General features: G+C 40.4%; 1 protein-coding gene across 5 annotated transcripts in view; it reads right to left on the bottom strand.

Annotated features, from left to right (window-relative positions):
- The window catches only part of RNF138 (ring finger protein 138), a 33751-nt gene extending 20860 nt beyond the window's left edge, over nucleotides 1-12891 (bottom strand). For 2 of the 5 annotated variants that reach the window (XM_077900368.1, XM_077900370.1), the window contains exons 1-2: nucleotides 12810-12891; nucleotides 12190-12391 (exon numbers count right to left, since the gene is read on the bottom strand). In XM_077900368.1, the coding sequence (XP_077756494.1) occupies nucleotides 12190-12299 (110 nt within the window). In that variant the 5' untranslated portion in view covers nucleotides 12300-12391; nucleotides 12810-12891. Of the gene's footprint in view, nucleotides 1-2687; nucleotides 2717-10516; nucleotides 10540-11451; nucleotides 11794-12189; nucleotides 12392-12809 lie in introns of those variants that run through there. The other 3 variants (XM_077900371.1, XM_077900373.1, XM_077900369.1) reach the window with 3 other exon arrangements.
- Between the last annotated feature and the right edge of the window lie 4386 nt (nucleotides 12892-17277).

Raw genomic sequence — 17277 nt, 5'->3', positions numbered from 1 at the left:
AGAACAGTATATACAATTAGAAGAAATTTCTAGAAAGTTCACAGCCACACTACCAGTAATAGCCAACTGAAAATTATATAAATGTTCATTACAGAAAAATGAATAAATTGTAGCATATTCATAAAATGAAAACTATAAGATATTGTAATGAGAATATGGATATTATGTTGAGCTGAAGAAAGCCAGATGTAAAAGAGTACAACTATATGATTCTTTTATAAAGTACAAAACATGCTTAAATGTTGAATGAATTTTTACTAAAAAAGTAAAATAAATACATTAATTTCTATTTACCACTAGCCAAAATATTGGCAATGGTTTTGAAAACAAGATTTAAAGGCATAAGATACAGAAAAGCAAGAAATAAAAATCACTTTAGAAGACAAAACTGTTTTTGTTAGAAAATCTTCAATTAACCCCCAATATTACAATATGTAGCAACTGTACAATACGAACTCTCCAATAGTAATTGCATTATTAAAGATCATTAACAGAATCAAAAACAATGAAAAATATTCACATAAAAAACTAAAAAAAAAAGGTAATCAGGTTTAAAATTAATTTAGGGTTTTATTCAAAATGTAGACATAAATGAAGAAACAAAGATTTCTAATGGAAATACACATAATAAAGTAATAAAGACAAAACAGGGCTTTATTAATAGATATTGAAACATCTTAAAGAATGGCAAAAATATATCTTAAAAAGCAAAAATGATAGGGGGGCCTGCTGATCAGTCAGTAGAGCACGTGACTTTAGATCTCAGGTTGTGAGTTCAAATCCTATGTGTGGCAAAGAATTTACTTAAATTTTTAAATCATTTTAAAGGCAAAAATGACTAACAAAGATGCAAAAAGTGACTTAATGGAGGAGAGTTAGACTTCAATAAATGATGCTAGAGCAGTTAGATGTCCATAGGCACAAAAATGTACCTCAATCTAAGTCTACCAACTTTACAAAAATTAACTTGAAACAGGTCACAGACTGTAGTAAACTGGGAAATTGCCATACAAAGATATATTCACTTTCTAATGCCCAGAACAAGTGAATATTACGTTATATTGCAATAGCCTAGACTAAAGCTAAGGATTTGGGGGTGGAGAAACTAGCTAGGATTATCTAGAAGTGCCATCACAAGTGTCTTTGTAAGACAGGCAAAAGGAGATATGACACAGACACACAGGAGAAAGCCATGTTCAGATGAAGGCAGAGATTGGGAATGGTGTGTCCCCAGGACTTTAGGCCTCTGCCAACACCTTGATTTGGGCCCAATAAATTAGTTTCAGATTTTTACCCTCCAGAACTATGAGAAAATAAATTTGTTATTATAATCCATCAAGATAATTTGTTACAATAGCCCTCAGAACCAATACAGAGTTAAATGTAAAACATTAAACTACAAAAAGAAAATATTCACAATATAGAGCTACACAGTTAGATTTAGTGTTAAAAGCACATTCCAAATAGAAAAAATTAAAATGGATTTCATAAAAATTAAAAAACATCTGCTATTAAAAAGATAAAAAGACAAACTACAGACTGGAAGGAAACATTTGTAAATCACATATCTAACAAAGGTCCAGTATCCAGAATACATAAAGAAGTCTTGGGGATCCCTGGGTGGCTCAGCGGTTTAGCGCCTGCCTTCAGCCCAGGGTGTGATCCTGGAGACCCAAAATCGAGTCCCACGTCAGGCTCCCTGCATGGAGCCTGCTTCTCCCTCTGCCTGTGTCTCTGCCTCTCTCTCTCTCTCTCATTAATAAATAAAATCTAGTTTAAAAAACTAGGATATCTACACCAATGGAATAACGTTAAGAGAATATTTCCATCACCACAAAGATCCTTCATAAAGCCCTTTTATAGCCATGCCCGCTTTTCTCTCCATCTGCCCCTCTTTAACCTTTGGAAAGCACTAACATTCTTGAGTTCTCTATTTCTATAATTTTGTCACTTCAAGATTCTTATATATTGAACTCTGTAAATAGAGTAAAAACAATTTAATTGTACACTTCAAATGGGCGAAGTATATGGTATGTGAATTATATCTCAATAGAGTCATCATCAAAAAAAGAATGTTAGGTGCTGTACAATGCCATGTAAGTAGAATCAAACACTATGTAACCTTTGGGGATTTCTCTTTCCACTCAGCATAATTCTCTGGAGATTCAGGTTGCTATATGTATCAGTTGTTCCTTTATTGCTGAGTACAATCCATGCATGGTAGGATGTCACCTTCTGATTAACCATTTACCCACCAAAGGACATCTAGAATAGCCAGTATCTCTCCCATGCAGTGAGCCCAAGGTGGGACTCGATCCCAGGTCTCCAGATCAGGCCCTGGGCTGAAGGCAGCCCTAGACCGCTAAGCCACCGGGGCTGCCCGGATATCCTAGTTTTATTTAGAAGATGTTACCATTGGGAGAAACTGGGTCACAGTACATAGGATTTCTGTATTATTTCTTACAACTAAATGTGAATCTACAATGATCTCAAATAAATTTAACTTAAAAGCTATATAAAAAAAAAGCAAAAATAATAAATCTAGTTTACCAGACTTCTAAAAATTATGTCCACATACTATAATACATACTAACTTGATAAAAATCTATATAAATTTACTACACAACAGACACTAGGTTTACAATAGACAACATAAATGACAAAATCCCTATCCTGATGGGACTTACCGCATTATATGCATGTACGTACTTGTGGCAGGTTTTTGTGTATACACTATATCCCCAAAAAACATTTAATAAGTAATATTAAAAACAGGAAGATTATTGAAAGGGAAGGATCTCCAAAGAATCAAATTATTCTAAGAATTCAAATACACTAAAGACAAGTACCATATGACTTCAGTCACATGAGGAACTTAAGAAACAAATGAGCATAGGGAAAAAGGTGGGGGCAAACCAAGAAACAGACTCTTAACTATAGAGAACTGACAATTAATAGAGGGGAAGTTGGTGGGGGGATGGGTTAAATAGGTGATGGGGATTAAGGAGTGCACTGGTTGTGGTGAGTGCCGGATACTGTATGGAAGTGTTGAATCACTTACTGTACACCCGAAACTAATATTATACTGTTTGTTACCTAATTTAAATAATTTAAATAAAAACTTAAAAAATACATAAATAAAATTTTAAAAAAGAATTCAAATATACTAAAAAGGTTTTTAAAACAATGGAAAAAGAATGCCCTCGAAGAAATAGTGAGATCAAATGAATAAGAATGGCAAATTAAGATTCAAAGGCACACATTATATATTTCAGTAGATTTCCAATGTGTCCAAAAACTTGAAAAAGTTTTCAAGAGACTCAACAAATAAAATTGAGTATCATCATAACTTTAGATAAAGAGAATCAAATATCTCAAATCTGACTGTGGAAGATGTAATAATACACAAAAGGAAAGCATTAAATAGAAAAAAATGTAAGCCTAAGTAATAAATTATAGTAATCATTAAAATATAGCCATAGAAATGATCACAATATACCTATAGCACTCTGTGAGCAGTAAAAATATAAAAATTTAATATGGAAAAACACACACAACCTAACTAAAAAAACATTTTAAAGTGACTTCTAGGGCACCTGAGTGGCTCAGTCGGTTAAGCATCTGCCTTCAGCTCAGGTCATGATCCCAGAGTCCTGGGGTTGAGCCCTGCATGGGGCTCCCTGCTCGGTGGGGAGCCTGCTTCTCTCTCTCCTTCTGCCTGTTGCTCCCCCTGCTTGTGCTCTATCAAATAAATAGAAAGAAAGAAAGAAAGAAAGAAAGAAAGAAAGAAAGAAAGAAAGAAAGAAAGAAAGAGAGAGAGAGAGAGAAGGAAAGGAAAGGAAAGGAAAGGAAAGGAAAGGAAAGGAAAGGAAAGGAAAGGAAAGGAAAGGAAAGGAAAGGAAAGGAAAGGAAAGGAAAGGAAAGGAAGATCATTTTCTAGAAGGCATTTTGAACTTTATTTTTTCTTAAGATTTTATTTCTTTATTTGGGGGAGAGAGAAAGCATGTGCACAAGTGGGAAGAAGGAGCAGAGGGAGAGGGAGAAGCAGACTCCCTGCTGAGCAGGGAGCCTGAAAACCTGGGGCCTGGGGCTCAATCCCAGGACCCTGAAATCACAACCTGAGCCAAAGCAGATACTTAACCAACTGAGCCATCCTAGAGCCCCCATTTTGAACTTTATTAAACTAGGAAAAAAATGCTAAAAAAAACCAAAAACAAAAACAAAAACAAAACCATGGTTGGCAAAGATGTTGGAATACAGATATACTTTTATAGTACTAAAGGCATTTTGTAAGCTACCTAAATTTTGTGTCAAGGATCAGAACATTTATACAAATAGTAGTAACTATTTGTTGAGTATTTAAAATGTGGTAGGCAAAGTTCCGGACACCTCATATTCATTATCTTGAATCCTTTAAAAATAATACTGTAAATATTTTAAATGGTCCTTTATTTTAGTCAAGGAAATGAAGACTTAAAAAATGAAAAGTTAAGAAACCTGTAAGAGGCTGAAGGCTAAAAGATGCTTCTTCATTAAAATACAAGGCCCTGCATGTTCCCTCTACCTCAGGGTCTTTGCCTAGAATGTTCCCTCTCCCCAGAATATTCTATACACAAACAGCCCTCCACAGATTAACATCTACACACCATTTAGATCTCTGAAAGGATCTTTGATTACCTACCCACCTACCCATCAACCACCCTAGATCTGGTTTCCTTCTTATGCTCTCTATCTCAGAACCTGTGAGTTAGTAACTACAAGTTTATCTGAGTGTTTATTTGAATTAAAATATCTTACCAATGCCAGCTTCAAGGGCAGGTATCACATTTACCTGCTCACTACCCTATGCCCGGCACTGTAACACAGAGCTGAGCACTTAGGAGGCATTCATTCATATTTGTTAAAGCAATGAATGTTAATTTACCTTAATCTCCAAACTGTTAAATTGTTTAACTCAAAGAAAGAATCTAGTTTTCATGTTAAAACCATAAGCATCTTCCATGTGTAAACACTCCCCTAGAGCTGCAATTGTCCTTGTGTGACAGAGCTGACAAATTCCCTTGTATTCACCCTTTGACCCAGCAATTTCACTTGAGAATTTACCTTACAGGAAAAACTCTCACACGTGAAATGGCATTCATACAAGTTTAATCATTGCAGCATTACTTGTAACTGCAAAAGACTAGACATAACCTAAATGTTCATCAATATGAAACTGTATAAATAAATCATCAAACAATGGATGATGATTTGTTTGATGATACATCAAACAATGGAATATTAGAACACTAAATATGTTCCATGAAGTCAGGGATTTTTATCTGGTTTGTTGAATATTCTAGCCCTAGTATCTACAATACTACTAGCACATAATGGCTACTCAGTGTTGGTTGAATAAATGGAGAAAACATGTATATATGTACTGATACAAAATGATCTCCAAAGTAACATGAAAATAGTATGGTACAAAATAATGTATATAGAATGCTGTTCCTTTTGTGAAAAACAAAAAAAAAATAATATTTATAACCTTTTTTATATACACATCTCTGGAAAGATATGTAAGGTTAACAGTGATCGTGGGAAACAGACATATTACCTTTTGTAACTTTAAAATTGTAAATTACAATATTCTCCATTCACAACAATTCCTTTGGTATTAAATATCTGGACCAAGAAACTTGAAATAGATTCCTTTCCATTTTGATAATAATCTAGCTTTTTGTGTTAGATGCTACAGTTATCAAACTAACAATAATTTAATACTTGTATAGCTTTTGAAAACTGTGAAACAAATAATATTATTATTATTCACAAACATTACTTAATTTGGTCCTTACAACCACCCTGTGAAGAATGTTGTTTCTACCCATTTTATAGACAAGAAACAGGGTGAAAAGAAGTTAAATGACTTGAGAAAGTTATATACCCAATAAGCTATGGCCTCCAACACAAACCCATTCAGTCCTTTATTCAATACTGAATGTGTATAGTAGACTCCAGTAGGTAAAAGGAGACTTAGGTTGCTGCCTTCATAGAGCTTATAGTGAGAAGGATATTAGTCAAATCATCTGAATCCAAAAACATTAAGATTATAAACTGTGAAAAGTGCAAAGAAAATTATTAAGGTCTTTTATCTCCAATTCTACTGTTCCTTCCTCTATACCACCAAACACCAAGTTTCCTCAGACATAAAACTGGCTTATTCCTCATCTCCCTTTGGCTGAACTATTTGAATTTGCTAAACAGAACCTATTTCAAAACAAAGTAGGGGGGTAAGGAAAATATGCAGATCAAAATTACTAAAACTGTTTTGATGTATCAAAGGAGCTTACATCTTTAAGGACAGTTCATTACCCAAAAGCAATTTAAAAGGTTATTTTTAAGTTTCCCACAATTTTAAACTAGCACATGCCAGATGCATTTCTGTTCTTACCCATTCTCCTACCAAAAGTCTGATCAATAGACACTGGGAGAGGAAAACTGTCCCACTCATCATGTTCCTGATTTTAGTATTAATTAATTAAAAATCTAGCATTTTTTTAATAGTTAAAATTATAAAGATAAATGTCCAAAACAAACTACCAAAAGAAAAAGGTCACAGGCGCATAGGTGGCTCAGTCAGTTAAGTGTTCAATTCTTGATTTCCACTCAGGTCATGATATCAAGATTGTGAGACTGCACCCAGTGAACTTGCACTAAGCAGGGAGCCTGCTTAGGGTTCTTTCTCTCCCTCTGTGCACCTACCCCCCACCCCGACTCTCTCATGCACATGCTTTCTCTCTAAAGAAGAAAAGAAAGAAAAGAAAAGAAAAGAAAAGAAAAGAAAAGAAAAGAAAAGAAAAGAAGAGAAAAGAGAAGAGAAGAGAAGAGAAGAGAAGAGAAGAGAAGAGAAAAGAAAGAAAAGAAAAGAAAAGAAAAGAAAAGAAAAGAAAAGAAAAGAAAAGAAAAAGGTTATAAAACAGCACATGTAATATCACTCCACCTAACTGATCAAATATTAATAGATAGATGACAGAAAGGTAAAGATATATAAATCAGTTAAACCCATCAGTCAGCCAGCCAGTCTTTGGAAAGAATACTTCATACTGCTTACAACTACAATCAGGTACTATGTGAGTTTCATTTCATTCCTTACATCTTTTTGCACTCTACATTATATCACTTTTATAAATAGAAAAATAAAACTATTTTAACTCTGGAAAGAAAAAAGTTGCAATTGTCAAGTAAGTTTGCAGTATTTCTGAGAATGGGTTTTTTAGTTTCTTATACTTCTGAAGCATAGTTGACATAAAATGTTATATTAGTTTCAGGTGTACAACATAGTGATTGGATATATTATTCAATGCCTACCACAGTAAGTATAGTCACCATCTGTCCCCACACAATATTATTACAGTACTACTGACTCTATTCCCTATGCTGTACTTTTCATTCCCATGTCTCATTTTATAACTGAAAGTTTGTACCTCTTAATCTCCCCTTCACTTATACATGTCATCCCCCAATGGCAACCATGAGTTTGTTCTCTTATTTATGGGTCTATTTGTTCATTTGTTTTTTAGATTCTACATGTAACTGAAATCATATGGTATTTGTCTTTCTTTGCCTGACTTATTTCACTTAACATAATACCCTCCATGTTGTTCATCCCTGTTGTCACAAATGAAAGATCTCATCCTTTATTATGGCCAAGTAATATTTCATGTGTGTGTATTTTTTATGTTCATACACACATGCCTTCACATACATATATACACACATCTTACTTTAAAATCTAGCACTCTTTATCTTCTAGTCTACAGTCAAAATCATACTCCAAAACAACAAACGTAAAAAAAAAAAATCAGAGATTTTAAATAGTCTTCAGGACTTAAAACTAAGTCGACCTTCTGTTATATAAGTAAATAGCATAATTGCTTTCTAATCGTGTCATTTAATATTTGTCAAGAGAATTTGGTAGTCTTAACATCCTTAAGAAAAAAAATGGTCTAGAAAAGCATTTATTAAATCAGCAAGAACCTATTTGTCTGGCTTTAAGGATTGTAACAAGTCTATAGGAAAGTAGAAATTTTAAAAGTATATATTTAGAGCATGACTGCTCAAAGGATAAGGTACCCATAAAGTTGTTAAAATGATAAGAAATGTGAGGCACCTGGGTGGCTCAGTTGGTTAAGCGTCTGCCATCAGCTCAGGTCATGATCTCAAGGTCCTGGAGTAGAGACCTGTGTCAGCCTCCCTGCTCAGTGGAGAGTCGGCTTCTCCCTTCCCTTCCCCCTCCCCACTTTTGTGTGCATGTGTGCTCAAATAAATAAGTAAAATCTTTAAAAATAAATATAATAAAATAAGAAATATAAACTGAAAATTCAGGAACTAGAGAACCTAAAGCAGGTCGAGAGAGAATCCTATTAGTATGTGCCTAATAAGAAATGAAAACTGATTTAGATTAGCTCATTTTTAAAGATGACTCCTTACAGAGATGCCCCAAAACAAACAAATTAGATTCCATCTTTAAGTGGTACTCAAGTGGCTTAGCTGGTTAAGCATCCGCCTTTGGCTCAAGTCATGATCCCAGGGTCTTGGGCTCCCTGTTCAGCTGGGAACATGCTTCCCCGCCCCTCCTCCCCTCATGCTCTCTCTCTCTCTTACTCTCTCAAGTAAATGAATTGTTTTTTTGTTTTTTTTTTTTAAAGATTCCGTCTTTAAGAGTTTGGCAAGGTATCTTGCTACATGTAATTTTCATTGTGATGGAGTTTTCTTTTAACCATGTACAAAAGTTATTCCCCTAACCACTCAAAACAGGGAAGAGGAGGTTTGGTTCAAAGAGCCTTTGAAGATTACAACTGAAAACACCAAAAGAAATACCTTAAAACTATGCCAGTCTGTGCATTCTTCTGAAACCCTACTTTGAATACCTTGTCAACTTTAATATTCTTAATTCATACTTACTTGCTTTTTAAAATACTACATCTGACCACAGCAAGGCAGCTAGCTACCTAACACTGCTAACTACTGTTTCCTTAAAATTCTTCTCAGTTTCCCCTGTCACACTCTATCCTGGATTTCTTCCTATCTTGTCCATTCCTTCTCGGGCTGCACTTTTCTTCATTTCAGATTTAAGTATATATTCTCCAGCACTTTGTCTTATCTAGCCCCTCTGCTATCTTCCAACTTACAGACCTCCCTCAGCCGCTACACTCAAACTCACAGCTTTAGTATTCCAGATCCACATAGATACTCTTTAACTACTGGGCATCATCAAATCTTACATGCATCTCCTTAAAATGTCAGGAATCTCTTCTCTCCATTCCCACTATCATTACCTTGATTCAGGTTCTAACCATTTCTCTCTCTGACACAGCAATGAATGACCTCTTCACTAGTCTCACCACTACACCAAGAAGTTGAATCCTGTTACTAAAGTAAACTTTCTAAAATTGAAATGTGATCATGCTTCTCCTCTGCCAAAAATTATTGAGTAGGTCTCCATGGCTTTCAGGAAAAAGTTCAAATTGGATTACACAGAAAGTTCCTGCCAACATCTCTAAACTCTCTCTCTACTATATTCATCCTTTGGCTTCGGCCTGCAAACTGTCATCCTCTTAACCCCTCCTTGCCTCTACATAAGCCGTAAATCTAATCAGGGTATTCCCCAACAAACCCTGAATAACCAATTCTGATCTAAAGTATTACTTCATCCAGGAAATCTCCCCTTTAGTCATAGGCTGATTTAGATGCTGCTCTTAATGCTCACATAAAATTTTCCTCCTAAATCACTTCCATATCAATCACATCCATGCTTAGGTCTTCTCCATTAGACTATTAACACAGTCTTAACTTTTCCCCAGGGAAAGAGCACCTTGTATTCTTTGTACCTGACATACAGAAGACATTCAACAATTACTGTTTGAAAAAATAAATAAGAATTATATAGAAATTTATATTATGATGAAGTTATTCTAATGATAATGAACTTGTTCCTTTCATTTGAATAGTCAGTGGGCAAATCCTTTGCAGTCATTGAAATGGAGATGAAATTTTTTTTACTTTCTAACATATTCAGAGTGACCCAAAGCCCTTATCACCTCATTTCCTACTACCTATGAGTCAAAAACTGATTCTGTAGCTAAATGGAAGTATTTTTAAAGGCACAGGTTTGTCCTTTGTGAAAAAGGAGGAGCAAATGACATGGTAAACGAGATTAACAATTCTATTTCCCCACAAACTCTTTCCAGTCAGTCAAGACCCTGTTCCACCATTACCATCCTTTCCAAATAAAACTTTTCCCTCCCTCTGCCTTCTTTTAATTCATTGAACCTCAGAGCAACTGTGTGTTTGTGGAGGTGGAAAGAAAAATGGGTTGAGGAGGACAGTGATAAAGCAGTTAAGTGTCCATTCTTCCTATCAACAATATCTACTCTACATTTCATTTCCACATCTAGTCTTGTCATATCCAAGTCCAATGAGATGATTAGAAAAAGGTCCTCAAAAATCATCTCCACTCTCTTTTCCATACCGTTGATGTCAGGCCAAATTAGTCTGATTTAAAATGTCCCACATGGGAAATGAACTAGAGCAAACTGCATGGAACTTTGAGGAGAGCTGAAGATTACAATGAGTTCTATGAGGTCAATGACCCAAAGGGTAACTGAAACGATTCTGTCCAGAAACACCTACTTCCTCTCAATCTGACTTCCTACCTTCCCCTTTGTCCACTCACTGCCAGCACAAGCACAGGAAAGGCATCAAGTTATAATAACGAATAGGGACAAGTTAAAGGCCAAAAAGTTATACATTGTGCTGTGAACATCTCAAAATATTTCCCTTAGCAATCTGCATTTCTTGAACCAAATCACAAAGCAATTTTGGACTGTCATTCATCTCCCATAACAGCAAAACATAACTGGCACAACTCCTATAATGAAAAGTTACATACTCCTGGCTTACATGACTGCAGAATAGGAAGAAGGTGGGGATCAGAGTCAGAAAAATGGGTATCAAACAATAAAACATCTGATTAAGAACCCCAAATTCAATCCATTCTTTACAAAATTATAGAAGAAAATACACTCAAAAAGAAAAAAAAAAGGTGGAGAAATATAAACTTGTGCCACTCTTTTCAGCTACTTGCGAGCACACAGAACTTTCAAATTTGAGTGTATTTTTTCAAATAAAGATTTCCAGGCTTCACCTGCCAGAAATTCTTCTGTAAATCTGGAATGGAGCCTGGGTATTGGTATGTTTACTTAAAAAGTTCCCCAAGGACTCTGATCAGCAGCCAGGTTTGTCAGATGTGCTATGTATCTTTACAAGAAGGGCTCCTTCCAACCCTGACTGACACTCAAGCCGTCTGTAAAATTATCGAAGTTCTTCCTAGAAATATGCCAAATCAGAGCACTGTGCCATCTCACCCAATCCCTTTGTGTCCCACCCCTGGAGTCACTGCCTTGCCTTCGGTTCATTCCATGGAACAGCAATCTTCCTTTTCTATCTCTACCTTGGTAGCAACCAAGTAATAAGCAGAAGGGTAAAACAAAGGGAAACTATCACTTCAATACCCGGAAATCCTGTCAGTTCTAACACAGGAGAGAAGACACCCCATTCTAGATCATTCCAACATGTACCGAATTTTAAAGGAAAGGGAACATTTTCCAGGGTGGCCTGGGAAGCAGGGCTGAAAAGCTAAGTTAGAGAAGACTTCCCGAAGGATCTGGAAAGAAGGGCCCCAGGTTCTGAAAGAAAAGTTGAAAGCAGGGCAGGTCACAGACAGAGGGTGGTGGGGGGAGCGGGCCCGTGCCGGCACCTTCGGCCGGTTTTGACACTCGACACCCCAGCCTTCACTCAGGTTGCTAGGAAACAAAAAGGCTCCACGTTCCCTGCCATTCCTCCCGGGCCCGGAGGAGAGGGGGGCCTCCGGGGGCTGAAGCCACGACCGGGAGGAGCCCGGCCACAGCCCCGGGGGCGCGCAAGCAAGGGATGGATACCCGAGGGCCGGGGGGTGAGGGGGTGGGGGGGGTGCTGGCGCAGGAAGCCGGCCGCGAGCTCGGGAGGAGGGCGGGCCGCGCCCAGGGGCGCCGGGGCAAGTCGCGGTGGGCCCTGCTCCCGCCAGGCCGCGGCCGAGGGTCCGGGGCTGGACGCCCGGCCTCAGCGCCCACCCGGCTCCGCGCGGGGGAGGACGCGTCTACTCACACGTGCTGACAGGCCGCGGTCCTCACGGGCGTTTTGAGCACCTCCTGACAGACAGGGCAGTAGAAATCATCTTCGGTGTAGGACGTGGCCGCGGAGAGCTCCTCGGCCATGGCGGGGGATGGGGGATCGAGGCGATGGCGGCGGCGGCAGCAGCGGCGGCGACAGCCGCCAAGCTGGCGGTGGCGGCCCGGGGCCCGACTCCCTGCGCGAACCCAGCGGGGGGGAGGGGAATCGCGTCAGGAAGCGGCTCGCGCCAGGAAGGGGGCGGGGCGGGGGCGGGGCGGGGGCGGGGCCGAACGCCGGGACGCGGGGGCCGCACGCGCCGGGCGGGGCCGGCCCCGGGGCTGCTCCTCCCCCGGGGGCGGGGCCTGGCGGGAGGCCGGCCGGGAGCTGCGCCTTCGCTTTCGCTTCCACGCGGGCTCGCGCGCACGCGGGACGCCGCGCCCCTCCGCCCGGGAAGGAAGGCGACCCGGGCCCTGGCCGCCGCCACCGGCCGACGGCCTCCGGCGCCGGGCCGCCCCCTCGCCCCCGCCCGCGCCGCAACCCCGCCGCCGGCGGCTGCCCTCCCAGGTCGGCGGCTGCCCGCCCCGCCCCGCCCCTCCGCGGGCCTAGCGGCTCACCTAGGAGCCCCCGAGCGCGCCGCTGAGGGAGCGGCTCTCCCGGCGCGCGGGGGTGAAGCGGCGCTGCGCCTCCTCGGGCTCCGCGTCCGGCCGCTGCCGCCTTCGCCGCGGAGGCCGGGAGGGGGGTGGCGAGCGGAGCGCTCAGGGTTCAGCGGCCCGAAGGGGGCCGGGCCCGAGGCTCCTGGTGCGCCGGGATCCCACCGCCCCCTGCAGCCGCTCTCCGGGGCATTGCGCCGCCCGCACCGCCCGGGGTCGGGGAGGGGCGGGGGCACCGAGGAGTGGGGCGAGGGCGGGGCGGGGCGGGGCGGGGAGGGCGGCCTCCATAGCAACCGGCGCGTGGCTCGCGCCGCAGGTTGTGACCTCAGCAGCCGGGCGTCCTCCCGAAGCCCCGCCCCGCAGCCTCCCTCCAGCGGGGACCCCCCCCCCCCCCCCCCGTCTCACCGCGGCTGTCGAGGATACTGGGTTTTTCAGGAATTTGTTTTCCTCATAAAATACTGTCTAACGTTAAAGGCATGGTCCTTGCCATTTGCCTTTGACAGCATGTATGTCAAGGCGTGTTAGGAAGCAAGTAATACGCCTTTGCGGGGTTTTGATCCTTTAGGGAGGGAGAATTAAAAATAAGCTCCCTGGAGAGGGTTTGAACTTTCGCCCTCGACACGAGTCTGACGAGTTACAGTCGCAGATGGCAGTCTTCCGCCATCAATACTTTTTTTTGCTAGCTTTGAAGAAAAGTGAGGTAGAAGCATGGATCTAAGCATTTCATCAACGTTATTCACTATTTAAATGTTTTGCTTTGTTTTTTTTTTTTTTTTTTTAATGAGCCCTTAGTTCCCAGATATAGCCACACAATTGATAAATCAGAAGATGGGGTCACAACCACATGAAAGGAGCTAAGGAAAATCGGGAACCTCATAAAGCATCCTCAATTAGCTTCAGAAAGAAAAAAAAAAAAAAAAAAAAGATTTCATTACCGTGCTTGCTTAAAGCTCTCCACCACAGTCTTCAGTGAATCCTACGCAGGAGCCATTGAATAGTCAATGCAGGCCTGTCATTCATTGTCTACATTGCCCTTGGAACTGTTAGATGTTACACTGGTGTCATGAACTTTGTTCTCAACTAGTTTACACTCTTGGGTGTCTAACAAAAGGCCAAAAAAAAAAAAAAAAGGATATCTGCCAAAGTATCATTTTTCATAAACAGAGGCTCTAATGAGGATAGGAAGTGGAATGATTGGATTCGTATAGGTTTAGAGAAAAATCTGATTGAGGAGATGGGTCTTAATGTACATCTTAAAATAACAATTCCTAGAAAAATACTGAATTGTTTGTTCAATGAACAGGTTAATTCCCTTTACCAAAATACATTTTGTATTTTTGTGCCCTTTCTTCCCTAGGAAGAATAGTGGAAGCAGAGCAGGAAAGCTAATTTTAGCTTCAGATTTCCTGGGATGAGAAAGAGCACTTGACAAGAGGGACACCAAATAGCATAGTACAGGTACTTTTCAAATTTATTTATAAAATGGTTCTTGGATTTCAAACTTCACCTTTTTGCTAATATATTTCCAATCATATCCCACTCTTTTTGACCGCTTTAAGAAGTAAAGTGTATTTTCTGTTGAATAAAGTATTTCCCTTTACTCACTGGGAATCTTTAACCAGAACATTAATTTTGTGACTTTAATTTTATTTGCTTCATTTTCCTCTGGCAGCTTTACTGATGCTGTAATGGAAACATGTTTGCATTACTTCATCATATATGCTAAGAAGTCATTTGTGGGGTAAATGTAAGCATATAGTTGTTACTATGTGGAAATCCATAAAAAAAGTGGTTACTCTCTGAGTGTTAACTAAGACAAATAAACCATAATGGCCAGAAGACAATCTGCTGTCTTGGCAGCATTTCATGTGAAAAATTAGTTGATATTTTTATGGCAATGTCACAGATTTACTCAAAATATCCTCATCCTTTGGGCAATAGGGGGAAAACCCTAAATATTACACCAACTTGATAAACTTAGTCTGTTGCAATAATTTAATCAGTTCCTTTACATTTAGGCTAAAGCATTAAGCTTTTAATATTCCATCTCTCTCATTCTGCTCCTCTCAAAATAACATCTGGAAGGAAAAGAGGGAAGACCAGGGGTAGCTGACATGAACTTGAGAATGTCAGTCTTGGTACCTACAAGGTCTCCTTTGAATTCTTGCTGGACTATGCTGCAGGGAGGCTAATTTTGGCTCCTTTCTGAAATGCAATGAGTGCTGGACATTCTGCTGCTCATACCTGCTGGTAAAGACTACTCCTGCCTGTCTCAGCCGAGTCAAGGCCCTGTGTTGAGTCAGCCTCACTAGCACTATAGAACCCTCTCAATCTCTGCCGCAATCATCTTCCAGTGCCTTGATCCTCAACATGGAAGGCCCTCCTTGCTCTGGTCTCAACACAGCTACCTTCCATGGCATCCCTTGGAGCCCTCTCCTCTCTCACTCTGGGATGGAGAGTCATTCCTTCTAAACATTCTGCATCACTGAATTTGCATGAAGTGCTGACCCCCCCAGCTTCGTTCTGTACAACCCAGAAGGCAATGTGCTCTCAGCTCCCTAGCCCTCACCACTTTCCTCATCCTATCTAATCACCTTTCCTCTATTCTGCCTTTCTTTTCCAACCACAATCCCTTGGACTGGAAAGAATGGACCTTTTCACCTTGCCTCCTACTCCCAACTGCCCACGCCTCCCACCACCACATTCAAAACTTTTCAGCCAAGTCCACTTGGCCAGGTAATTAACACACTAAAAGAGGAGATTGGTGAATCTAGAAAATTAACTTCTTTCTTCACAGAGCCTGGCTTTGTCTTACTACAGAGCCTCAAAAGTCTGTTTTGCCAGTAAAAGTAGTTGCGTGACTCTGAAGAAGTGAACTGGGAAACTGGGGAATGGAATGAGAGGGAGGCTCATATTTCACTGTCTACCTGTTGGTATCTTTTTAAATTGGTACCATGTGCAGTGTTGACATTCAACTGGTTTGCACCAGTACATCTCTGCTAGTGCTTTTCACCTTGCCCACTATGATTGGGCAATAGTCTGTCCTGAATGGCCAGTGCCCATTTGGTTCCAGTTGTTAAATATTTTTTCACGTTAGTCCTGACCATGGACATAAACAACCTGTTAGCTGAAGGCATATAATTTCATTGTTTATGCCTGTTTTGGAAATGTTCTTTAAAAAAAAAAAAAGCAACATTCTTTACATTCCTGATAAATTAATCCTAATTTCTTCTTTTCCCTACCTCACCCCTACACACATACAGGCAGATGGATCCCTCAGGCTGAGTAGGAAGGAGGTCAAGTGAATAAAAATGTGAAAGGGAAGCCATACAGGGCATTATGTTCCCATCAACAAACATTTATAAATCCTGTTTCCATCCGCCACTCTAAAAAATCATGATTTTTGTTTAGGTATCTTCTCTTTTTTTCCTGGATGTGTCCTTTAAGAGGACATTCCCAGCTCAAGGGGAAATACCAGAATTGAGATGAACCAATCTGAATGGGTCATTTCTTCTTGCCAGCAGTTTAAGCCTGGGCATGTGATTCAGTTATGACCACAGATGTGTGAGGGAAGTTCCATTGAGGGGCAAGTGCCTCTCTTTGCTGATTTAAAAAACAAATAGGAATAAATACTTCCATGCTATATCTGAATGTTTTCTTGTCCATCTGTGCCCCCTGGGACTCTGCAACCATCATGAAACCATGAAAAGAATAAGCCAATATGCTGACCATGGCGAGCTGAAAGATGGAAGGGAATGCAGGTCCTTAATGTAGTTAAGCCATTCTAAAAATCTAATTAACTTTGAAACTGTCTGACCTCCTGTTAAGCCCTTCTAGTTTAAACCATTCTCAGTTGGCTCTTTTGTTACTTGTAGCTCGCAGTATCTGAGCCAGACATTTGCTGGTTGATTATCAGTTCTGTTTCCCTACCTGTCACCTGTTCTGGTTTGTATTGCTGGAGCTGACCCTTACAGACCGTTTCCTATTTTCCCTTGCCCACTGACATCTGTCTATATTCAGTCAATGGCAGCCACTGATGGGAGACTAGAAAGAAGCAGCCAAGCGTTTCTCCCTCTCTCTGCTTCTGGCTGTGGCTTCATTTTTTTCCATGTTTTCAACTTCTGGAAGACCACCTTTCCCTCTAGGGTCCCAGAACCTGCTGGGCAGTCCCTGACTTTTCTCAGCATCTTTGGGGGTTTGCTTCACTCTCCCATAATGTCTTTCTGCGTTTCTGACATATTTGCAATTGTTTTCCATATTAAACATCCTCTTTTGAACTACTTATTGAACGTTCTCTGTCCTGATTGGACCTTGATGGATTTTCCTAACAGAATCAACACTTTAGGAGGAGATAGGAAGGCAAAGGAGGATGGAATCCTGCAAAAGTGGTTCCTCTTCCCCAAAGAGAAGGAACCAAGTTACTTGTCATTGT

This window comes from Canis aureus, chromosome 6, assembly GCF_053574225.1.
Source record: "Canis aureus isolate CA01 chromosome 6, VMU_Caureus_v.1.0, whole genome shotgun sequence".
Classification (NCBI taxonomy): domain Eukaryota; kingdom Metazoa; phylum Chordata; class Mammalia; order Carnivora; family Canidae; genus Canis; species Canis aureus.
Note: the sequence above shows the minus strand (reverse complement) of the source record. Positions and strands in the feature narration are given on the sequence as shown.